The sequence below is a fragment of the Meles meles genome, chromosome 19 (assembly GCF_922984935.1).
Source record: "Meles meles chromosome 19, mMelMel3.1 paternal haplotype, whole genome shotgun sequence".
Taxonomy (NCBI): domain Eukaryota; kingdom Metazoa; phylum Chordata; class Mammalia; order Carnivora; family Mustelidae; genus Meles; species Meles meles.
In genome coordinates, this window is record NC_060084.1 from 35802521 (window position 1) to 35828689 (window position 26169).

Consider the following 26169-nt stretch of genomic DNA (forward strand, 5'->3'; position numbering starts at 1 on the left):
GAGAAGCAGGCTCTCCGCTGAGCAGGGCTCTGTCCCAGGACCCTGGGATCACGACCTGAGCAGAAGGTAGACGCTTAACCAACGAGTCACCCAGGCACCTCTATGTGTAACTTATTTTTTTTTAATTAAAAAAATTTTTTTTATAAACATATAATGTATTTTTATCCCCAGGGGTGTGTAACTTATTTTTAATCTTAATTTAGTTAACTATCAGTGACCGATGGATTTTTAAAAAGTGGTCTTTCATCGTGGACAGTTAAGTACTGGTTCTAAATACCTAGAGTGTGCTCTTCCAGAGCAGACTGCATTTAATTCAAATTTGCCTGACAGTAAGTCTTAACTAAATGAATGAATTTTTTTTAAAAGATTTTATTTATTTGACAGAGATCACAATTTTATTTGACAGACATAGATCACAAGTAGGCGGAGAGGCAGAGAGAGGGAGAGGCAGAGAGAGAGGAGGAAGCAGGCTCCCTACTGAGCAGAGAGCCCGATGCGGGGCCTCGATCTCAGGACCCTGGGATCAGGACCTGAGGTGAAGGCAGAGGCTTTAACCCACTGAGCCACCTAGGCGCCCTAAATGAATGAATTTTCAATACCTGACCCTAGGTCCACACCGTTAACCAGATGTCTGTTACAGTCTCTCAATGATTAGAGTTGCTGGCATTTTTTAAGTGTATTAAATGCTAGGACCTGTGTGAGCACTTTCCCTTCCACCTCTTTCACTCAGGTTCTCCTTCCTCCCGGGGAGAGGGCGTGCCCAGTACAGGCCCGCCCTTCTGCGCATTCGTTGGTCAAACCCGACGCCCGTTACAGCCGAGTCCCGCCCCCACACAGTCCGCTGGTGAGAAGGCGTGGCTATTGTGCCGCCGGAAGGTTCAGGAGGTCTCCTGTCTTGAGAATCCGGACGCTCTCGAGGACCTGAGCGGTGCCGGTGAGAGCGCGCTTCGCGGCCCCGCGGAGCAGGCGCGAGAGGCCCGTGGCCGCGACGGACGCACGCCTTGCCCCGCCCTCGTTGCTCTCAGGCTCCCCCCGGGCTCGCGCACACACGCGTGCTCCCGTTCAAGCTTCGGTCTGGCAGGCGGGGACCGGGCGGGTGGAGGCTGGGCCGCTGAGGTACGAGGGGAGGAGCCGGAGGAGCCGGAGCTGCCGCCGCCACAGCCACTGCCACAGCCGCCGCCGCCGCCGCCGGAGAAGAGCATGTCTGCAACTAGAGCCAAGAAAGTGAAGATGGCCACCAAATCGTGCCCCGAGTGCGACCAACAGGTGGGCGCCCAGGGCCGGCCCGGGGGCCGGCGGGGCGGGTGCGCGGGCGGGCGGCCGTTGTCGGCGGCGGTTGGCTGTGGAGAGGCCGCCTCGCCGGGTGGTCTGGCCCTTGGGCTCGGTGTCCATGGTGGGAGGCCGGGCTGAGCCGAGGGGATGCCAGGGGGACTCCCGGGGTTGCAGTGGCTGGTCCCCACCTGGAGGCGTTAGCCGAGCAACTGTGTGTGTCCTGCGGCCCGTGGCGCGGGAGGGAGGCGTGGGTTTGTCTGGAGCGGACCGGGCGCCCTGGCCGGCTCTGGGTGACAGCGGCGGGAGTGTGGGGGCCATGTCTTAAGTGGACGTGCACTGTCCCTTCAGTCCCCTTCTGCCGCGACGAGAATGCCCAGTGTTCCCGACTCCCGAGTCCAGGCTCCAGGCTTCTGACTCCGAAAGCCCCTTCTGCCATGCAGGGTTGCTTTGTTCTCATTAGATGCGTGCGGTGACAAAAAGAGCCGCAGCAGGGACCCCTGGGTGGCTCAGTGGGTTAAGCTTCTGCCTCCGCCTTAGGTCATGATCCCTGAGTTCTGGGATGGAGCCCCGTTTGGGGCTCTCTGCTCCGCGGGAGCCTGCCCCCCGCCCCCCCCCCCCCGCCTGCCTCTCTGCCTACTTGTGATCTCTCTGTCAAATAAATAAATAAAATCTTAAAAAAGGGGGGGGGGGGCGCAGCGATAATGACATTTTCCTTTCAGATGTCAGTAAATGGTGATCTTAATAATCATTACTTTGTTCCAAATTTTTAATAGAACACCGCTGAATACTAAGTCCCTGTTAAAGCCCGACTTTTCTAGGCACTCCCCTTTTAAAATGGTATGTATTTAACTTTTTAAAAAGATGAATTTGCCATTCCTACCTGTGTGTGGCTTCTTGAATATATTTTTTTAAAGATTTTATTTATTTGACGGAGAGAGAGAGAGAGAGAGAGATCACAAATAGGCAGAGAGGCAGGCGGGGGCGTGGGGAAGCAGGCTTCCCCGCCCCCCCCAGCAGGAAGCCCCATGCAGGACTTGATGCGGGGCTCCATCGGAGGACCCTGGGATCATGACCTGAGCTGAAGGCAGAGGCTTAACCCACTGAGCCACCCAGGCGCCCCCGCTTCTTGAATTTTTAGTATCTGTTTTATAAACTCATTTCATAAGGTCATGCAATGGCTTTATGACCACCAGGGTCTAGGGTTCAGCTAGCCATTCAGGCCTGCCCCGGACCCAGATGGAAACACTGCATGTAATCAGAACAGCATCAGAATTGTCGTCAGTGGGGCGCCTGGGTGGCTCAGTGGGTTAAGCCGCTGCCTTCCGCTCGGGTCATGATCTCAGGGTCCTGGGATCGAGCCCCACATCGGGCTTTCTGCTCAGCGGCAAGCCTGCTTCCCTCTCTCTCTCTCTGCCTGCCTCTCTGTCTACTTGTGATCTCTCTCTGTCAAATAAATAAATAAAAAATCTTAAAAAAAAAAAAAAAAAAGAATTGTCGTCAGTAAGGATCCTCACAGCATACCAGGGGCTTTCTCTGCCTTCCCAAATGACAGTTCAGGTGTGAAAACAAAATGGTCGGAGTGGTTGCAAGACTTACCATAGCTTAGAAATTTCATGTTTCTTAGCCCACGAGTAAGGCCTTTGCTTCCAAGGTTTTGCCGGGAATGGCATGATTATATTTATTGTACTTCGGGAAGCCTGAAACTTCATGCCTTCCAGTCCAGATGCCGATTACGTGTCATTTTTACCATAAGCAATATTGTCTAATAGTATTATTTGATTAGGCTGCCAGGGTTGGGGTGCTAGACTTAAGCAAAAGCCTTTTTTCTCAGTGAAGACTTTCGTTAACCCTTTACTAACATGTCATAATCCCATGAAATTTTTTTTTTTTAAGATTTTATTTATTTATTTGACAGAGACATAGTGAAAGAGGGACTACTACAGGGAGAGTAGGAGAGGGAGAAGCAGCCTTCCCGCTGAGCAGGGAGCTCCATGCAGGGCTCGATCCCAGGACCTTGGGATCATGACCTGAGCCAAAGGCAGACGCTTAACGACTGAACCACCCAGGTGCCCCCCATGAATTTTTTTTTCTTTTTAAGATTTATTTATTTATTTGACAGAGATCACAAGTACGCAGAGAGGCAGGCAGAGAGAGAGGAAGGGAAGCAGGCTCCCTGCTGAGCAGAGAGCCCAGTGTGGGCTCCATCCCAGAACCCTGGGATCATGACCTGAGCTGAAGGCAGAGGCTTTAACTCTCTGAGCCACCCACACGCCCCCCACCCCCACCATGAAATTTTTTTAACAGTTTCCTTGGTCTATAAAGTTTGGTTATTCTTAACTAGGAAAAGTAGAGTTCATTTAAAACTTCTTCAATTAAAACCATCTGTAAGACATCTTTGATGTCATAATGCAGTGTCTATCTTTTCAAAATAATTGCCTCTTTTTACATTCCCTCCTTTGGTAAGTGAAATTTACTGCCTCCTCTGAATATTTCACTCAGCAGTATGTGTAGTTTTCATTGTACAGATTTTGAACATATTTTGTAAATTTTTCCCTATTGAGTTCAATTTTTTGGATGCTTTTGTGAGTGGAATTGTTTTAAAATTTTCGTTTTATCAATTTCATTATGTACAGAAATACAATTGATTTTTTCATTGTGGTAAAAAAGATAAAATTCACCATTTGAACCATGTTAAAGGGTCTACTTCAGTGGCATTAATATATTTATAGTGTTGTACAACCATTACCACTATCGAATTCCAAAACATTTTTATCACTCTGAGGTGAGACCTTGTTTCCATAAAACAGTCATTCTCAAAACTACCTAGCCCCTAGCTACTAGCAACCACTAATTTGCTTTCTGTCTCAGCCTTCATAGACTTGAATGAAGTTCAGGCCTTGCTCTAAATTAGGTTTTGGCTTAAGGGAATATTGTGACTGGTTTGATTTTTTTTTTTTTTCCAAACAAACAAAATTTTCTGCATATCGACTATAAGGCTGTTTCACTTTCTTATCATTCGTGTGTTCACTGGAGTAGCACCATTTCCTTCAAGAAATTTTCCTTTTCATTTATAATTTGGCTGTTTGGCGTAAGAGGCCTGACTTTCGGCCTTACTTGGCTTTTGACATGCCTTTTGTACTAAGCTTAATCATTTCTAGCTTTGGATTTAAAATGAGAAATGTGTGGGGCGCCTGGGAGGCTCAGTGGGTTAAGCCACGCCTTCGGCTCAGGTCATGATCTCAGGGTCCTGGGATCGAGTCCCGCATTGGGCTCTCTGCTCAGTGGCGAGCCTGCTTCCCTCTCTCTCTCTCTGCCTGCCTCTCTGTCTGCTTGTGACCTCTCTCTGTCAAAAGAATAAATCTTTAAAAAAAAAAATAAAATGAGAAATGTGTGCCTTTTCCTTTAACTTGAATACTTAAAAGCCATCGTAGGGTTATTAACTGGCCTAATTTCAATATTGCTGCTTCTTAGTACAGGGAGGCCTGAGGAGAAGGAGGTAAACGGAATGGCCAATTGGTAGAGTATTCAGAACACACACATTTATTGATTAAGTTTGCTGTCTCGTATAGATGTGTTTCATGACACTCCAAAATAATTAAAATAGTAACATCAAAGATCACTGATCACAGATCACTATAACCAAGATCATGATGAAAAAGTTTGAAATATTTCAAAAATTACCACGACATGACAAAGATACAAAGTGAGCAGATGTGGTGGAAAAATAGTGATAGACCTTCTCCATGAAATGTTGCCATAAACCTTCAATATGTAAAACCCAGAGTATCTGTGAAGCACAATGAAGCAAAGTGCAAAAAAATAAGGTATATCTGTAATAAAGTCTTCCCTCTTTTTTCGTCTCTAGCAAAAGGCTTGTCATTTTTGTTTATCTTTTCAAAGAAACCAACTTTCGTTTTATTGATTTTCTTTACTATTTCTCTATTTTCTATTTTTTTTTATCTCTAATACTAATATTTCCCTCTTTATGTTGGCTTGGGTTTAGTTTGCTCTTCTTTTTCAAGTTCTTTTTTTTTTTTTAATTTTATTTATTTATTTGACAGACAGAGATCACAAGTAGGCAGAGAGGCAGGAGGAGAGAGAGGGAGAGGCAGGCTCCCCGCTGAGCAGAGAGCCCGATGTGGGGCTCGATCCCAGGACCCTGGGATCATGACCCGAGCCGAAGGCAGAGGCTTCAACCCACTGAGCCACCCAGGCGCCCCTCTTTTTCAAGTTCTTTAAGTTGTAAAGTTAGATTGTTGATTTGAGATCATCTTTCTTTTTTATATTTTTAAGATTTTATTTATTTATTTAACAGAGATCACAAGTAGGCAGAGAGACAGGCAGAGAGAGAGAGGGAGGCAGGCTCCCCACTGAGCAGAGAGCCCGATGTGGGGCTTGATGTGGGGCTCAATCCCAGGACCCTGGGATCATGACCCAGGCCGAAGGTAGAGGCTTTAACCCACTGAGCCACCCAGGAACCCCGAGATCTTCTTTCTTAGTGTAAGCTTTTACAGCTGTATAACTTTCCTGCTTAACATTGCTTTCACTGTGTCCTACGAGTTTTGGTAGGTTATATTTTTGTTTTCAGTCATCTCTATGTATTTTCTATTTTTCCTTATGATTTACTTAAAAAAAAATTATTTATTTATTTATTTATTTGACAGAGAGACATCACAAGTAGACAGAGAGGCAGGCAGAGAGAGAGAGAGGGAAGCAGGCTCGCTGCTGAGCAGAGAGCCGGATGCGGGACTCGATCCCAGGACCCTGAGATCATGACCTGAGCCGAAGGCAGCGGCTTAACCCACTGAGCCACCCAGGCGCCCCTGATTTATTTTTTTAATCCATTGGTTATTTCAGAGTATGTTGCTTAATTTCTAAAATTTTTTGAATTTTCTAGTTTTCCTTTCTGTTTGTTTCTAACTTTGTCATGTTGTGTTTGGAGAAGTTACTTTGATACCTATCTTAAAAAATGAACTTGGGGCACGTGGGTGGCATAGTCGGTTAAGCATCCAACTCTTGGTTTCGGCTGAGGTCGTGATCTCAGTGGTAATGCCTCAAGTGAGATTGAGCCCCATGTCAGGCTCTGCTCAGTGTCAGGCTCTGTACTCAGTGCAATCTGCTTAGGTTTCTCTCTCCTTCTCCCTCTTCCTCTGCCCTTTCCCCTGTTCTCTCTCTCTCCAAGTAAATAATTCTTAAAAAAAAAAAAAAAAAAAAAGAACTTGAATTCTTTTTTTTTTTTTTAATATTTTATTTATTTGACAGAGAGAAATCACAACTATGCAGAGAGGCAGGTAGAGAGAGGAGGGAGCAGGCTCCCTGCAGAGCAGAGAGCCCGACGCGGGGCTTGATGCCAGGATCCTGGGATCATGACCCGAGCCGAAGGCAGAGGCTTTAACCCACTGAGCCACCCAGGCGCCCCAAGAACTTGAATTCTTATGTGTGCCGTATACAAATAATATTTCAAGATGGATTTGTAGACCTACATGAAAAAATTTAAACTTCCAGAAAATACTAAAAAAATCTTTGTGAACTTAAGTTAGGCAATTGTTTGGTGTTGCAACACCAAAAGCATGACCTATAAAAGAAAAAAATGATAAATTGGACTTAATCAGAATGAAAACTTCTGTTCTTCGAAAATCACTGTTTAGAAAAAGAAAAGAAGACATGAACAAATAAGAACCTTGCAAAGCATGTATATGTACTAGAGGACTTGTATCCAGAATACATAAAGGGCTTTCAAAGGTTAATAATAAGAAAATATTAAAAAATAGGCATAAATTTGAATAGATTACTTCACCAGAGTAGACTTACAGGCAGCATATAAGCTTATAGAAAAATGCACAACATCGTTAGTCATTAGGGATATGTGTATTACCACAGTGAGACCCTACTGGAATAACTAAAAAAGAATATACCAAATATTGATGAGGATGTGGAGGAACTGGACATCTCACACACTGCTGGTGGAAATATAAAATGGTACAACCTCTTTGGGAAATAGTTGATCAGTTTTCTTTCTTTCTTTCTTTCTTTTTTTTTTTTAAGAAATTTTACTTATTTGACAGAGAGCACAAGCAGAGGGAGAGGGAAAAGCAGGCTCCCTGCTGAGCAGAGAGCCCCATCGTGTGAGGCTTGATCCCAGAGTCCTGGGATCATGACCAGAGTCCTAGGATCATGATCTGAGCTGGAGGCAGATGCTTAACCGCTGAGCCACCCAGGTACCCAAGTTTGGCAGTTTTCTTAAAAAGTTAGACCTATCATATGATCCAACCATTTCCACTTTTAGCTATTTATTCAAGAGAAAAGAATGTGTGTGTGTATGTGTGTGTACACATGTGTGTGTAATATATATACATATACACAAAGACTTTTGCATGGAAGTTCATAGTAGCTTTATTTGTAATAGCTAAAAACTGAAAACAGTCAACATGTACAGATAAACTGTGGTATATCTTCATATGGAATAGTATTCAGCAATAAAAGCAAAGAACTTGTTATATGCAAAAACATGGACACATCTCAAAATAATTATGCTAAGTGAAGCTAAACAAAGAAAGAGCATGTACTTAAGATTCCATTTACATAAAACTTTAGAAAATTCAAGCTGATCTATAGTGCTAGCTGATCAGTAGTTGCTTGGGGATATTGAGGGAGATGCTAAGGAGAGGTAGATTACAAAGGCATATGAGGAGACTTAGGGATGATGTATATATTGACTATCTTGATGGTGATGGTTTCATGGGCATATACAATTGTCAAAACATGTAAAATTGTACGTTTTAAATATGTATAGTTTATTGTATGTTTGTTATAACAATAAAGCTGTCAAATGATAATCATTTTTTTCACTTAAAACTATGTGAAGATCACAGACTACTTCAGGTAGTAAAGACCTTAGCAAAGAAAACAGAAACCTGCAGGGCTTATGAGATTTGTTCAGGGTCTTTCCTCTACAGGAGACTAGGAGAACCTATGTCTGGCACCTATTTTATAGTTTTCCATGTTCCTTTCCCTCAAACTGGCTATTGTAAATAAGCCCTTTCTAGGAATTAGTACTGGGTCTCTTCTTCTCTCATGTTCTTTCTTTCTCTTTCTTTCTTTCTTTCTTTTTTTTTTTTTTGGTATTTTGCTATTTTCTAGAAGTTTTATAGTTTAAAATATTTCATGTAGGTCTGTAGTCCATATTTGTATATGGCATAAGGTGAGAATCAAAGTTAATTTTTTTTTTTAATTTATTTATTTGACAGAGAGAGACACAGCGAGAGAGGGAACACAGACAGGGGGAGTGGGAGAGGGAGAAACAGGCTTCCCACCTAGCAGGGAGCCTGATGCAGGACTTGATCCCAGGACGCTGGCATCACAACTTGAGCTGACGCCCAATGACCGAGCCACCAGGCACCCCCAAAGTTAATTTTTTAAGACTGATACCATTTAAAGTATCTTCTCCAACCACAGCAGAATAAAGTGAGAAATCAACAACAAAGGAAAACTAGAAAATTCAAAAATTTTGTAGAAATTAAACAACATACTCTGAAAAACTGGTGGATGAGAAAAGAAATCACATGTTTTCAATTCTATTTTATCATTAGTAATCAATTTGTGTCTACTTCTTGTTTCTTCCTCCCTTTAAAATATCTGTCAAGGGATGCCTGGGTGGCTCAGTTGGTTAAGCAGCTGCCTTCACAGGTCATGATCCCAGCATCCTGGGATCGTGTCCCACATCAGGCTCCTTGCTCAGCAGGGAGTCTGCTTCTCCCTCTGCCTCTGCCTGCCACTCTGTCTGCCTGACAAATAAATAAATAAAATCTGTAAAAAAAAAAAAATAAAATGTCTGTCAAATATACTCTTTGTGGTTTTTGTTTTTTTGTTTTTTTGAAATACATTCCCCTGCCAGCATTGCAAACAAGCCAATGGCCTCTCATTCTAGAATTAATGTAATAATTTCCTAGTCACTTTTTCCTACTCTAATCCATGTTATAACTATTCTGAGACTGACATTTTAGCAAATAGGTATTTCTTTAATTACCTTTTAAAAAATTAACATACAGTGTATTATTAGCCCCAGGGGTACAGCTCTGTGAATTGTCAGGTTTATACACTTCCCAGTACTCACCATAGCACATACTGTCCCCAGTGTCCATAACCCAACCACCCTCTCCCTACTGCCCTCCCCCGGGCATCCCTGAGTTTGTTTTGTGAGATTAAGAGTCTCTTGTAGATCGTCTCCCTCCTGATCCCATCTTGTTTCATTTATTCTTTTCTAACCCCCAAGTCCCCCACTTTGCCTCTCAAAATCCTCATATCAGAGAGATCATATGATAATTGTCTTTCTCTGATTGACTTATTTCACTCAGCATAATACCCTCTAGTTCCATCCACGTTGTCACAAATGGCAAGATTTCATTTCTTTTGATGGCTGTATAGTATTCCATTGTGTATATATATATATATACACATATACATATATATATATATATATATACACATATACATATATATATATATATATATATATATATATGGATATATATATATATATATGGATAAAGAAGAGGTGGTATACCACCTCTTCTTTATCCATTCATCTGTTGATGGACATCTAGGTTCTTTCCATAGTTTGGCTATTGTGGACATTGCTGCTATAAACATTCGGGTACACGTGCCCCTTCGGATCACTACATTCGTATCTTTAGGGTAAATACCCAGTAGCATGATTGCTGGGTCATAGGGTAGCTCTATTTTCAACTTTTCGAGGCACCTCCATGCTGTTTTCCAGAGTGGCTGTACCAGCTTGCATTCCCACCAACAGTGTAGGAGGGTTCCCCTTTCTCCGCATCCTCACCAGCATTTGTCATTTCCTGACTTGTTAATTTTAGCCATTCCGACTGATGTGAGATGGTATCTCATATGCCGAGTGATGTGGAGCACTTTTTCATGTGTCTGTTGGCCATCTGGATGTCTTCTTTGCAGAAATGTCTGTTCATGTCTTCTGCCCATTTCTTGATTGGATTGTTTGTTCTTTGGTTGTTGAGTTTGATAAGTACTTTCTAGATTTTGGATACTAGCCCTTTATCTGATAGGTTGTTTGAAATATCTTCTCCCATTCTGTCAGTTATCTTTTGGTTTTGTTGACTGTTTCCTTTGCTGTGCAAAAGCTTTTGATCTTGATGAAGTCTCAATAGTTCATTTTTGTCCTTGCTTCCCTTGCCTTTGGCAACGTTTCTAGGAAGAAGTTGCTGAGGCTGAGATCGAAGAGGCTGCTGCCCGTGTTCTCCTCAAGGATTTTGATGGATTCCTTTCTCACATTGAGGTCTTTCATCCATTTGGAGTCTATTTTTGTGTGTGGTGTAAGGAAATGGTCCAGTTTCATTTTTCTGCACATGGCTGTCCAATTTTCCCATTGTTGAAGAGACTGTTTTTTTTCCATTGGCATTCTTTTCTGCTTTGTCAAAGATTAGTTGACCATAGGGTTGAGGGTCTATTTCTGGGCTCTCTATTCTGTTCCATTGATCTATGTGTCTGTTTTTGTGCCAGTACTATACTGTCTTGATGATGACAGCTTTGTAATAGAGCCTGAAGTCTGGAATTGTAATGCCACCAACTTTGGCTTTCTTTTTCAACATTCCTCTGGCTATTCGAGGTCTTTTCTGGTTCCATATAAATTTTAGGATTATTTGTTCCATTTCTTTGAAAAAAAATGGATAGTATTTTGATAGGGATTATAGTAAACGTGTAGATTGCTTTAGGTAGCATAGACATTTTCACAACATTTGTTCTTCCAATCCATGAGCATGGAACATTTTTCCATTTCTTAGTATCTTCCTCAATTTCTTTCATGAGTACCTTATAGTTTTCTGAGTACAGATTCTTTGCCTCTTTGGTTAGATTTATTCCTAGGTATCTTATGGTTTTGGGTGCAGTTGTAAATGGGATTGACTCCTTAATTTCTCTTTCTTCTGTCTTTCTTGTGCAGCTGAAATGCAACTGATTTCTGTGCATTGATTTTATATCCTGACACTTTACTGAATTTCTGTACAAGTTCTAGCAGTTTTGGAGTGGAGTCTTTTGGGTTTTCCACATAAAGTATCATATCATCTGCGAAGAGTGATAGTTTGACCTTTTCTTTGCTGATTTGGATACCTTTAGTTTCTTTTTGTTGTCTGATTGCTGAGGCGAGGACTTCTAGTACTATGTTGAATAGCAGTGGTGATAATGGACATCCCTCCCGTGTTCCTGACCTTAGTGGAAAAGCTCTCAGTTTTTCTCCATTGAGAATGATATTTGCAGTGGGTTTTTCATAGATGGCTTTGATACTGAGGTATGTATCCTCTGTTCCTACACTTTGAAGAGTTTTGATCAAGAAAGGATGCTATACTTTGTCAAATGCTTTTTCAGAACAAGCATCCTTGTTCTTTCTTTTGTTAATGTATTGTATCACATTGATTGATTTTCAGATGTTGAACCAACCTTGCAGCCCTGGAATAAATCCAGTTGGTTGTGGTGAATAATCCCTTTATGGACTGTTGGATCCTACTGGCTAGTATTTTGGTGAGAATTTTTTATATCTGTGTTCATCAAGGATATTGGTTTGTAATTCTCTTTTTTGATGAGGTCTGTCTGGTTTTGGGATCAACGTGATGCTGGTCTCATAAAATGAGTTTGGAAGTTTTCCTTCCATTTCTATTTTTGGAACAGTTTCAGGAGAATAGGAATTAATTCTTCTTTAACTGTTTGGTATATTTCCCCTGGGAAGCCATCTGGCCCTGGGCTCTTGTTTTTTGGGAGATTTTTTGATGACTGCTTCAATCTCCTTATTAGTTATGGTTCTGTTCAGGTTTTCTATTTCTTCCTGGTTCAGTTGTGGTAATTTATATGTCTCTAAGAATGTATGCATTTCTTCCAGATTGTCAAATTTGCTGGTGTATAGTTGCTCATAATATGTTCTTATAATTGTTTGTATTTCTTTGGTGTTGGTTGTGATCTCTCCTCTTTCATTCATGATTTTATTTATTTGGGTCTTTTTTCTTTTTGATAAGTCTGGTCGAGGGTTTATTAATCTTATTAATTCTTTCAAAGAACCAGCTCCTAGTTTCTTGGTATGTTCGACTGGTTTTTTTTTGTTTGTTTTGTTTTTGTTTCTATTTCATTGATTTCTGCTGTCATCTTTATTATTTCTCTTCTCCTACTGGGTTTAGGCTTTCTTTGCTGTTCTTTCTCCAGCTCCTTTAGGTGTAGGGTTAGGGTGTATATTTGAGACCCTTCTTGTTTCTTGAGAAAGGCTTGTATCGCTATATATTTTCCTCTCAGGACTGCTTTTGCTGTGTCCCACAGATTTTGAACAGTTGTGTTTCTATTATCATTTGTTTCCATGAATTTTTCCAATTCTTCTTTAATTTCCTGGTTGACCCATTTGGTTCTTAGTAAGATGCTCTTTAGCCTCCATGTATCTGGGTTCTTTCCAACTTTCTTCTTGTGATTGAGTTCTAGCTTGAGAGCATTGTGGTCTGAAAATATGCAGGGAATGATCCCAATCTTTTGGTACCGGTTGAGACCTGATTTGTGACCCAGGATGTGATCTATTCTGGAGAATGTTCCATGTGCACTAGAGAAGAATGTGTATTCCATTGTTTTGGGATGGAATGTTCTGAGTATATCTGTGATGTCCATCTGGTCAGAGTGTCATTTAAAGCCTTTATTTTCTTGTTGATCTTTTGCTTGGGTGATCTGTCCATTTCAGTGAGGGGGCTGTTAAAGTCCCCTACTATTATTGTATTATTGCTGATGTGTTTTTTTGATTTTGTTATCAATTGTTTTATATACTTGGCTGCTCCCATGTTAGGGGCATAGATATTTAAAATTGTTAGATCTTCTTGTTAGAAAGACCGTTGAAGTATGATATAGTGTCCTTCCTTATGTCTTATTATAGTCTTTGGCTTAAAATCGTATTTGTCTGATATAAGGATTGCCACCCCAGCTTTCTTTTGATGTCCATTAGCATGATAAGTTACTTTCCACCACTTCACTTTAAATCTGGAGGTGTCTTTGGGTCTAAAATGAGTTTCTTGTAGAGAGCATATTGATGGGTTTTGGTTTTTTATCTATTCTGATACCCTGTGTCTTTTGATTGGGGCATTTAGCCCATTGACATTCTTGGTAACTATTGAAAGATATGAATTTAGTGCCATTGTATTTCCTGTAAGGTGACGGTTACTGTATATTGTCTCTGTTCCTTTCTGGCCTACTACTTTTAGACTCTCTTTCCTTAGAGGACCCCTTTCAATATTTCCTGTAGAACTGGTTTGGTGTTTACAAATTCTTTTAGTTTTTGTTTGTCCTGGAAGCTTTTTATCTCTCCTTCTATTTTCAGTGATAGCCTAGCTGGGTATACTATTCTTGGCTGCATGTTTTTCTCGTTTAGTGCTCTGAATATATCATGCCAATTCTTTCTGGCCTGCCAGGTCTCTGTGGATAAGTCTGCTGCCAATCTAATATTTTTTACTATTGTGTGTTACAGACTTCTTGTCCCGGCTGCTTTCAGGATTTTATTTGTCATTAAGACTTATAAGTTTTACTCTTAGATAAACGGGATGTGGACCTATTATAGATTTTGATGGGGGCTCTCTGTGCCTCCTGGATTTTGATGCTTGTTTCCTTTGCCATGTTAGGGAAATTCTCTAGAATAATTATCTCCAATATATCTTCTGCCCCCCTGTCTCTCTCTTCTTCTGGAATCCCAATTATTCTAATACTGTTTCATCTTATGGTATCACTTATCTTCTGAATTCTCCCCTCATGGTCCAGTAGTTGTTTGTCTCTATTTTGCTCAGCTTCTTTATTCTCCTTCATTTGGTCTTCTATATCACTAATTCTCTCTTCTGCCTCATTTATCCTAGCAGTAAGAGCCTCCGTTTTTAAAAAAATATTTTATTTATTTATTTGACACACAGAGTGAGATCACAAGTAGGCAGAGAGGCAGGCAGAGAGAGGGAGGAAGCAGGCTCCCTGCTGAGCAGAGAGCCTGATGCAGGACCCAATCCCAGGACCCTGAGATCATGACCTGAGCCGAAGGCAGAAGCTTAACCCACTGAGCTACCCGAGGTGCCCAAGAGTCTCCATTTTTTATTGCACCTCATTAATAGCTTTTTCGATTTCAGCTTGGTTAGATTTTAGTTCCTTTATTTCTCCAGAAAGGGCTTTTATTTCTCCAGACAGCGTTTCTCTAATATCTTCCATGCCTTTTTCGAGCCCAGCTAGCACCTTGAGAATTGTCATTCTGAACTCTAGATCTGACGTATTACCAATGTCCATATTGATTAGATCCCAGCCTTTGGTACTGCCTCTTGTTCTTTTTTTTTTTTTTTTTTTTTTTTTTTGGTAAGTTTTTCCACCTTGTCATTTTATGCAAAAAAGAATATATGAATGAGAGAATAAAATACTAAAAGGGTGTCAAAGACCCCAGAAAAAATGTATGCTAACTAAATCAGAAGAGACCCCAATCAGAGGGAGAAGAAAGGGCATAAAAAGAAGTTTAAGAAAAATTAAAAAAAAAAATATTAGACTGGTGAATAGAACAGAGCCACCCACTTGATTTTAGGTGTATTTTGGTCTCTTAGAAGAAACTACCTCCCAAAATTTTAAAGAAAGAAAAACTTAAATATATATAAAAATAAGGATAAACATGATGAAGGGATGGAATATGACTGTAAAGATGAAAATTAAAAAAAATTCTAGTAAAAGTATTGTTGGTTAGAAAAGAAAGTAGAGAGAATTTTCTCAGGCTGGAGATGAGAACAAAGTCCTGTGCTAGATTTAGGGTACATTTTGATCTATTAGAAGAGTTTGTATCCCAAAACTTTTTTAGAAGAAAAAGCCCTATATGTATACAAAAAATTAAGTTAGATACAATGAAGGATAAAATGACTATCATAATGAAGGCTTAAAAAGTTTTTTTTAAGAAAGCTATTATTACAGTAAACTAGATAAATGTTAAAAGAGGAAAGAGGAAAAGTTTAAAAAATTAGAATAAGAAAAAAATAAAATTAAAAAAATTTAACTTTGCAAGACTAAAGAATCATGGGTACAAAGTTACAAATTCCATGCTTTGCTTCCCCCTCCTCTGGAATTCCGCTCTTCTCCTTGATCAGTGAGCTTGGTCTTAGCTGGATGTTCTTGCTGATCTTCTGGGCTGGGCCTATTGTAGTGATTCTCAAATGTCTTTACCTGAGGCGGAATTGTGCTGCCCTTACCAGGGGCCAGGCTAAGGGCTAAGTAATCTGCTCGGGTTCGCTCTGGGGAGCTTTTGTTCCCTGAACACTTTCTGTAGACCTCTGGAGCACAGGAATGAAAATAGTGGCCTCCCAACCTCTGGCCTGGAGGAACTGAGAGCTCGGGGCCCCACTCCTCAGTGTGCCCTTGGAGAAAAGCGTTCAGTCACTCCCATCTTCCTGGTCTCCGGCAGACTCTGAGCTCACCTGCCTGCGATCGAGCGCCTCCGTCTCTGGCACACAGGTCCATTTGGAGTCTCCAAACACAGCAGATTCCTGCCTTCAGAGAAGGAAAGCGGGTCTCACCAGATCTGCCACTTGTGGCGTCCCTACTTGAAGACTAGTGGCCCGATTGTGCCACGGATCACAGTTTAAGGTAACCCCAAGCTGAGAGCTCAATCTTTGGCTCCGTCTCTGTAGCCAGCTTCCCTGCTCTGATACCTGTGAGCTCTGCTACACTCAGACACCCTGAACCTTCTGTGACCCCGTGGGACCTGAGACTACACTGTCCCCGTATGGGCTCCACCCCCGCTTGGCCTCTGGAGCAATGTCCTTCAGTGGAGCAGACTTCTAAAAGGTTGGATTTTGTGCTTTTTTGCCCTGCTGCTTGCTGGGAGCTGGCCCCTCCCTTCACGGTCTTTCTATAGCTTCAGATTCATTTCTCTTCATGTCCTACCTTTCAGAAAGTGGTCGATTTTCTGTTTCTAGAATTGCTGCTCTTCTTTTTTTTGATCTGCTGTTGGGTTTGTGGATGTTTGGAATGGTTTGATAACCGTGTAGCTGAACTCCTGCTACCTGATGCATCTTGGTCTGCTACTCCTCTGCCATCTTGACTCCTACCCCAGCCAGCAAATAGTTTTTTTTATTTTACATTCTTCCTGTGGCCACTCACGTTAGTTGTTATTAAACATTTACCATATGCTTGGAACTATAAAGGATTAGGAGAATGGGATGGGTATGATTTCCTATCTTGAATAATTTTTATGAAGAGGTGGAGTTTTAATAAAAGTGTTATCTCTACCTTCAAGTAAGTTTGTGCTTAGTTGAAAAGACACATAAATACTTCAGAAGTTTAATAAATAGTAAAGTAGTAATTTTTTCCCCTTTTTTTTCCTCTCCAGGTTCCTGTTGCATGTAAATCTTGTCCCTGTGGTTGTATATTTATTAATAGGAAACTTCTGAAAGTAAAACACTCAGAGAAATCATCACCTTTTACAGGTAATTGAGAGAGTTTACCACCTTTCCTTTTTTTATGGTTTCCATTACATAAATTAAAATTAATTTTTGTGAGTTAATTTTTTTTTTTTTTTTGCTGGTGGAATTATAATACTAAAATCTATTGAAGAATACTTTTTTTTTTAAAGATTTTATTCATTTATTAGAGAGAGAGAGAGAGAGCAAGCACAGGCAGAGGCAGAGGGCGAAGCAGGGTCCCTGCCGAACAAGGAGCCCGATGTGGGACTCGATCCCAGGACACTGGGATCATGACCTGAGCCGAAGGCAGCCGCCCAACCAACTAAGCAACCCAGGCGTCCCTATTGAAGAATACTTTTTTAAAAATTATTTTTATTAACATACAATGTATTATTTGCCCCAGGGGTATAGATTTGTGAATCATCAAGCTTATACACTCAGTATCTTTGGTTTTTATTGGATACAATAAGTCATTTACATTGATTTATTCTTTATCCAATTTAAATGTTAACTCCTTTACTGATAAATTTTATAACAAATTTTAATGAGAAATTTTAATTAGAAAATGTTAATTGGAAGAAAGGAAACCTTGATTTTAGTATCATAATTTTTTAATTAGCAGCGTTTTTTTGATTCGCTGATTTAGACTATCTAAAAAATTGCCTGCTTCAATTTTGTTTGAGTTTCTAGCTTTCTCTTTAATGTTGGGAAGTCTAGACTTATGCCCTAAGTGTATTCAAAGGTGAGTTTTGTTACTGCTTTTTTATTCCTATGATAAAATCACATGTTGTATCAGTAGTGAGCCCATAATGATAGTAGATTTATTGCAAACAACTGTTGAGCGCCCAACATATGCCAGGTACTATATATCTTGGGCATACAGCAATAAATCTACTTCTAAGACAGGTTTATTACTGTTGTAGCAGTTGAAGATATTTGCATAGGAATATACATATGGGATATACAGGGAGAATATCAGCTAGTAATAAGTGCTGGGTAGGAAATTAAAATAGGGTACTGTCCTATAGGTTAGCTAGAAGGCTACTTTTGATTGAGTGGTCCAGGGAATGCATCTCTGAGGAGGAGATATTTTATAAGGTCTGAATAGATGAAGGGGCTAGACATATGAAAACCAGAGAAAGTAGATTCTAGGCAGAGGAAAAAACAAAGGCAGAAGTTCTAAGGCAGGATTTATTCCAGGAATGCAGGATTGGTGCAATATAAGGAAACCTATTAGTATTATATACCATGTTAATAAATATAAAGAAAAAACATAAGATTATCTCTGTAGATTCTAAGAAAACCTTTGGCAAAATTAAGTACCCATTCATGATAGAGACACTTAAGAGAATAGGATTTGAAGAGTACTTACTTAACTTGATGAAGTGTATATTTTAGCATTAAAGGTAGTATCTTATTTAAATGGAGAAACTCTACAGGCATTCCATTTCAGTTTCAGGAACAAGGCAGACATTGTCACTATCTTCACTACTTTTCTGCATTATGTTAGAGGTAAAGTAGCCAAGACAATTAGATAAGAGAAATCAAGAAGAAGCATAGAAGTGGTAAAGAACAAGTAGAACAATATCTATTTGCAGATCATAGTATAGCTGGACTCCAGGAAATCAATAATAAAAGTAACTCAATACAGTAAAAGAATCAAGTGAAGGATCAGGATTTAAAATTAACATAAAAAAACAGCTTTCATATATAGAAATAGCTTATACTGAACATAATGTTAGAGAAAAGCGCATTTACAATAGCAACATGGAGAGTTAAATCTTTAGGAATAAATTTAGTAAGAATGACCTAAAACTTATACAAGGAAAATTTTAAACACTCCTAAAAGATACTGAAGCAGATTTAAGCAAATGGTAAAACATCCCTTGTTCTTGAATAGGATGATTCGACATCATAAAGATGTTAATCCTTCTAAGTTAATTTATAAAATCAATGCAAGTTTTTTCTTTAAAATTTATTTATTTATTTTTAAAGATTTTATTTATTTTTTTGACAGAGACAGGGACTGTGAGAGAGGGAATACAAGCAAGGGGAGTGGGAGAGGGAGAAGCAGGCTTCTGGCTGAGCAGGGAGCCCATTGTGGGGCTTGATGCAGGGCTAGATCCCAGGACCCTGGAATCACGACCTGAGCCGAAGGCAGATGCTTAACAACTGAGCCACCCAGGCGCCCCAATACAATTTTAATAAAAATCCAAACAAGTTGTTTTATTGAGTTAGACAAGCTGATTTTAAGGTTCATTTGGAGAAATAAACATGCAAAAATAGCCATAAAAATTATCAATTGACTTTTAGTAAAGGTCTAAGGAAATAAAATGGGAAGAATAGTTTTTTCAACAAATGGTATTGAGATACCATGCTGGATTTGCAAAAGAATGAAGTTGGCACCCTATCTCATGCCATACATAAAAATTAATTCAAAATATGGGATGCCTGGGTGGCGCAGTTGGTTGAGCATCCAACTCTTGATTTTAGGTCAGGTCATGATCTCTAGGTTGTGGGATCAAGCCCTGCACTAGACTCAACATGGAGTCTGCATCTCCCTCTCACTCTGCTGTGTACTCTCTCTCACTTTGTATCTCTAAAATAAAATTTTAAAAAAACTTAAAAAAATTAATCAAAATATATTACAAACCTAAATGTAAGAGCTAACAAAACTATAAAACTCCTAGAGGAAAGCATAACAGTAAATCTTAGTGACTTTGAGTTAGGCAGTGTTTCTTAAATATGACATATAAAGCTCGAATGACATGAATAAGTAAATAAATAGGGCTATATCAACATTTAAAACTTTTTTTTTTGCTGCAGATGATATCAAGACAACTTGTAGAATGGGAAAAAACTATTTTTAAATCACATATCTGATAAGGGATTTGTATCCCTAATATATACTCTTTTCTTTTTTTAAAGATTTTATTTATTTGATACAGAGAGATCACAAGTAGGCAGAGAGGGAGAGGGAAGCAAGCTCCCTGCCGAGCAGAGAACCCAATGCAGGACTCAATCCCAGGACTCTGAGGCCATGACCTGAGCAGAAGGCAGAGGCTTAACCCTCTGAGCCACACAGGCACCCCCCCCTAATATATACTCTTACTCTTCAATAATAAAAAGAGAAATAACCTAATTTAAAAAAAGGGCAGAGGATTTGAAGGAATTTGTCCAAAGAAGATATACAAATGACCAATAAGTACATCAAAAGATGTTCAACATTATTAGTCATTAGGGAAGTGCAAATCAAAATCACGAGATACTACTTCACATCACTAAGATGCAATAATAAGAGAAAAATAATAAGTATTGATGAAGAAGTAGAGAAGTTGAAACCCTCATATGCTGCTTTTAGGAATGCAAAATGGTGCAGATACTTTGAAAACAATCTGCCTGTTCCTCAAATGATTAAATACAGAGTTATGATCCACAATTCCACTCTTACGTTTAAACTCAAGAGAGTTGAAAACAGAAGTGGATGCAAGAACTTATACATGAATGTTAATAGCAGTATTATTCATAATAGCTAAAAGGTAGAAACAGTCCTGATATCCATCAACTGATGAAAAACAAATGTATATCCATACGATGGAATAATATCTGACAGTAAAAAGAGTCACAAAAGATCATATACTTTTATGATTCCAATTATAGAAAATGTCCACGTAGGCAAATTTATAGATAGTAAATAGATTAATGGTTTAGGGCTGGGAAAGAGATGGGGGAGAATGGGAAACAATCGTTAATTGGTACAGAGTTTCTTTTGGAGGTGGAAAAATGTCCTAAAATTGGATTTACAATCCTGTGAGTATACTAAAAACCACTAAATTGTGGGGCGCTTGGGTGGGTCAGTGGGTTAAAGCCTCTGCCTTCGGCTCAGGTCACAATCCCAGGGTCCTGGGATCGAGCCCAGCATCGGGTTCTCTGCTCGGCAGGGAGCCTGTTTCCCTTCCTCTCTCTGCCTGCCTCTCTGCCTGCTTATGATCTCTCTCTGTCAAATAAATAAATAAAATCTTAAAAAAAAAACCACAACCACTAAAAACAAACAAACAAACAAACAAAAAAAACTCACCACTGAATTGTACATTTTAAATGGGTAAATTTTATGGGATGTGAATTATATCTCAATAAAACTGATTATATTTTATTTATTATATATTTTATTTATTTATTTTTTAAAGATTTATTTACTTTAGAGAGAGAGAAAGAGCATGAGAAGGAGGGGCAAAGGGAGAGGGAGAGACAATCTCAAGCACACTCCACGCTGAGCACAGAGCCCAACTTGGGGCTTAATCTCAGGACCCTGAGATTATGACCTGAGCAAAAATCAAGAGTTGGTTGCTTAACCGACTGTGTCACCTGGGCGTCCCAATAAAACTGATTTTAGAAATAACTAGGAAAATACTGAAAAAGAGAAACTATCAGGGTTGGATAGCTGTATTGTCATTAAAATATATTATAAAGCCTTGGGGTACCTGGCTGGTTCAGTTGGTAGAGCATGCAACTCTTGATTTCAGCACTGTGAGTTCAAGGCCCACATGGTATGTGGAGCCTACTTAATTAAAATAATTAACAAATATATATATATATATATTGTAGAGCCTCTGTAATTAAAACATTGTCATGGGATTGGCAGGGACAAATAGACCAGTGGAGAAGAATAAAAAGTGCAGAATTAGACCCAAATTCATATGAAAAGTTAGTATATGACAAAGGCGGTATTTCAGACCACTAGGGTAAAGTTGAACTTCTTTTTTTTTATTGTGGTAAAATATATATAACATATTTATCATTTTAACCATTTATAAGTGTACAATTCAGTGGCATTAAAAACATTCACAATACTGTGTCTCTATCACTGCTGTTTCACTTCAAACTTTATCATCCCCAACATAAACCCATACCCATTAAACAATCTCTTCCTCCACACCTCTGCCCCACCCCCACACACCTCCCTCCAATCCCTGGCAATCTCTCCTTCGTATCTCTGTAAATGTGCCTATTCCAGGCACTGTATGTATATATATATATATATATTTGTCCTTCTATGTCTGGCTTATTTTGTTAATTATAATGTTTTCAAGGTCTACCCATATTGTAGCATATATATATATATATTTTAAAATATTTTATTTATTTATTTGTCAGAGCGAGAGAGACAGAGAGAGAGATCACAAGTAGGCAGAGAGGCAGGCAGAGGCAGAGGGAGAAGCAGGCTCCCTGCTGAGCAAGGAGCCCGATATGGGACTCGCTCCCAGGACGCTGGGATCATGACCTGAGCCGAAGGCAGCCGCTTAACCAACTGAGCCACCCAGGCATCCCTGTAGCATATATTTAATTTTCATTATTTTTTATGTCTGAGTAATTACCATTTATGTATATACCACATTTTTTAATCCATCTGCTGATGGGCAACAACTAGGGTTGTTGTAATGAACATTGATGTAGCGATACCTGTTCAAACCCGTGGTTTCAGTTCTTTTGGATATATACCTAGGAATAGAATTTCTGGGTCATATGGTAGTTCTGAGTTTAACCTTTTGAGGAAATGCCAAACTGTTTTCCATAGTGGTTGTGCTGTTTTACATTCCCACAAGTAATGCCCAGAGGTTCCAATTTCTCTTATTCTTACCAAATTTGTTAGATTTTCCATTTTTTTTTTCTTTTTTTAAGAGAGAAAGAGTGTGTAAGTGGAGGTGGGAGGAGGTGGGGGAGGGGCAGAGAAAATCTTAAGCAGGCTCCATGCCCAGCGAGGAGCCTGACTCCAGGCTTCATCTCATGACCCTGAGATATGACCTGAGCTGAAATCGAGAGTCTAATGCTTAACTGACTGAACCACCCAGGTGCCCCTCATATGTTTTTCTGTTTGTTTGTTTTTTGTTTTTTTTTAAATTATTGCCACCTTAGTAGGTATAACTGTTAATCTTACTGGTTTTTGTTGTTGTTTTGTTTTTAAAGATTTATTTTATTTTGTTTTATTTATTTGTCAGAGAGACCACAAGCAGAGTGAGCGGCAGGCAGAAGGAGAAACAGGCTCCCAAGGAGCCGGTTGCGGGTCTTGATCCTGGGAGCCTGGGATCATGACCTGAGCTGAAGGCGGACACTTAACTGACTGAACCATCCAGGTGTCACCTTACTGGGTTTTGTTATTCATTTCCCTAAAGACTAACAGTGTTAAGCATCATTTCATGGGCTTATTGGCCATTTGTATATCTTCTTTGGAGAAATGTCTATTCAGTTCATTTGCCCATTTTTAATTGGGTTGTTTTGGTTGTTTTTTAAGCTATAGAAGCTCTTAATGTATTTTCTGTATCAAGCCCTTGTCAGAAGTATGATTTGCAAGTATTTTTTTGACACTTGTCTTTTCACTTTCTTTTTTTTTAAAGATTTTATTTATTTATTTGACAAAGAGAGATCACAAGCAGGCAGAGAGGCAGGCAGAGAGAAAGGGGGAAGCAGGCTTCCTGCTGTACAGAGAGCCCAATGCCGAGCTCGATTCCAGGACCCTGAGATCATGACCTGAGGCTTAATCCATGAGCCACCCAGGCGCCCCTCTTTTCACTTTCTTGATAGTGTCCTTTGATGAACAAAATTCTTAATTTTTTTTTAAGATTTTTATTTATTTATTTGACAGAGAGAGAGATCACAAGTAGGCAGAGAGGCAGACAGAGAGAGAGGAAGGGAAGCAGGCTCCCTGCTGAGCAGATAGCCCGATGCGGGGCTCAATCCCAGGACCCTGGGATCATGACCTGAGCCGAAGGCAGAGGCCTAACCCACTGAGCCACCCAGGCACCCCCAAAATTCTCAATTTTGATGAGATCCAACTTATCTAATTTTTCTTTGATTTTTATTGTTAATTGTGCTAACATACAAAATATGAAATTTGCCATCTATGTTTTCTTTTTTTTTTTTAAGATTTTATTTATTTATTTATTTGACAGAGAGAGAGAGGGATCACAAGTAGGCAGAGAGACAGGCAGAGAGAAGGGGAAGCAGGCTCCCCGCTGAGCAGAGAGCCTGATGCGGGGCTCGATCCCAGGACCCTGGGATCATGACCTGAGCCAAAGGCAGAGGCTTTAACCCACTGAGCCACCCAGGCGCCCCTGCCATCTACATTTTCAAGTATGTAGTTCATTACTGTTAAGTAGTTTCACATCTTTGTGCTATCAATCTCCAGAACATTTTTATCTCCCCAAACTGAATACTCTATAACCTTAAACAACTCCCATTCCTTCCTGCCCCCACCCCCCTGGTCCCCTGCTAAGGTCTATTCTTTTCTGTCTCTAAGAATAGGACTATTCTAGGTATGTCATAAGTAGAATCATACAGTATTTGTCTTTCTGTAGCCAGGTTATTTTACTTAGCATCATGTCTTCACAGTTCATGTGTGTTGTAACATGTGTCAGAATTTCCTTTCTTTTCAAGGCTGAATAATATTCTGTTATATGCAATTATTATGTTTTGTTTATACATTTATTGATTGATGGACATTTGGGTTGTTTCTGCCTTTTGGCTGTTATGAATAATGATGCTCTGAATGTGGGTGTATAAATACCTCTTTGAGACTCTGTTTTCAGATCTTTTCCATATATTCCCAGAAGTAGAATTATTGGATCATATGGTAATTCTATTTTTAATTTTTTGAGAAGCCAACATGATTGTTTTCCATAGAGGCTTGCACCATTTTCCATTCCCAACAATTGTGCTCAAGCATTCCAATTTCTCTTTATCTTTGCCGATACTTGTTATTTTCTTTGGTTAGTAGCTATCCTAATGGGTATGAGTTGATAATTGTGGTTTTGTCTTGCCTTTCCTTAATGATTAATGATGCTGAGCATCTTTTCAAATCCTTGTCCATGTGTATATTTTTATTGGAGAAACATTTATGTAAGTCCTTTGCTCATTTAAAATTTAGACTATTAAAAAAATAAATAAAAATCAAACTATTTGTATTTTGTTGTTGAGTTGTAGGAGCTCTTTATATGTTCTGGATATTTACCCCTTATCAGATATGTGGTTTGCAAATACTCCATTCTGTAGTTTGCCTTTTCACTATTGATTGTATCTTTGGCACAGAAGTTTTAGATTTAGATGTAGTCCCGTTTACCCGTTTGTTTTTTTTTGTTTGTTTGTTTTGCTTTCGTTGTCATATTCATTAAATTGTTGCCAAATCCCAATGCCATGAACATTTTCCTCAATGTTCTTTTTAAGACTTTTGTAATTTTAGTTTTTACATTTAGGTCTCTGATCCATTTTTGAATTAATTTTTGTATGTGGTATGGTTTATGGTCCAGATTCACACTGCATGTAGATATACAGTTTTCTCAGTACCATGTTGAGAAACCATCCTTTCCCACTAAATGGTCTTCCCACCCTTGTTGAAAATCAGTTGACCATATGTGTGAGGGTTTATTTCTGGGCTTTCTGTTCCATTGGTCTTTATGTTTGTTCTTATGCCCATATCATATTGCTTTAATTATTGTGTATTTGTAGTAAGTTTCAAAGTTAGAAGTGTGAGTTCATCAATTTTACTCTTTTTCAAGATTATTTTGGTTATTCAGGGTTCCTTGCAATTTTGTATGAAAACAAGGATCTGCTTTTCCATTTCTGCCAAAAACGCTGTTGGATTTTTGGTAGGGATTATGTTGAATCTTTAGATTGCTTTGGATAATATTGACATCTTAATGATATTAAGTCTTCCTGCCTATGAATATGATTGTCTTTTCATTTATTTAGATCTTGTTTAATTTCTTTCAACAGTGTTTTCAGCATAAAAGTCTTACCTTCTGGGGCACCTGGGTGGCTTACTTGGTTGTGTCTGCCTTCAGCTCAGGTCATGATCCCAGGGTTGTGGGATCAAGCCCTGTGTCTGCTTCTTGGTCTGCGGGGAGTCTGCTTCTCCCTCTGCCTCCCTCTCCCTGCTTGTGTTCTTTTTCTTTCTCTCTGTCAAATAAATAAATAAAATCTTAAAAAAAAGTCTTACCTCCTTAGATTTATTCCTAAGTATTTTATTATTTTGATGCTAGTATAAATGGAATTGCTTTCTCAGTTTTTTATTCAGATTATTCATCACTGGTGTATAAAACAGAACTGATTTTTTGCTCTTGTACCGTACAACTTTGCTAAACTTTGGAAAGTTTTTGGGAACTTTTTTGAAAGATGATCTACTTTCTTTTTCATGGAACAATGAGTGACCCACTTTTAGCATTTTCCAAATCTGCCCACTTGTCCCTGCACTATTATTAAAAGGGCTATCTTTGGGGTGCCTGGGTGGCTCAGTGGGTTAAGCCTCTGCCTTTGGCTCAGGTCATGATCTTAGGGTCCTGGGATCGAGCCCCGCATCAGGCTCTCTGCTCAGCGGGGAGTCTGCTTCCCCCTCTCTCTCTGCCTGCTGCTCTGCCTGCTTGTGATCTCTCTCTGTCAAATAAATAAA

General features: G+C 39.6%; 1 protein-coding gene across 1 annotated transcript in view; it reads left to right on the forward strand.

The window, feature by feature from the left end:
- Positions 1-26169, forward strand: part of C19H16orf87 (chromosome 19 C16orf87 homolog) — a 54729-nt gene that overhangs the window by 22492 nt on the left and 6068 nt on the right. The window contains exons 2-4 of the mRNA XM_045986740.1: positions 731-1266; positions 16658-16754; positions 25298-25369. Coding sequence (XP_045842696.1) covers positions 731-1266; positions 16658-16754; positions 25298-25369 — 705 coding nt within the window. The remainder of the gene's footprint in view (positions 1-730; positions 1267-16657; positions 16755-25297; positions 25370-26169) is intronic.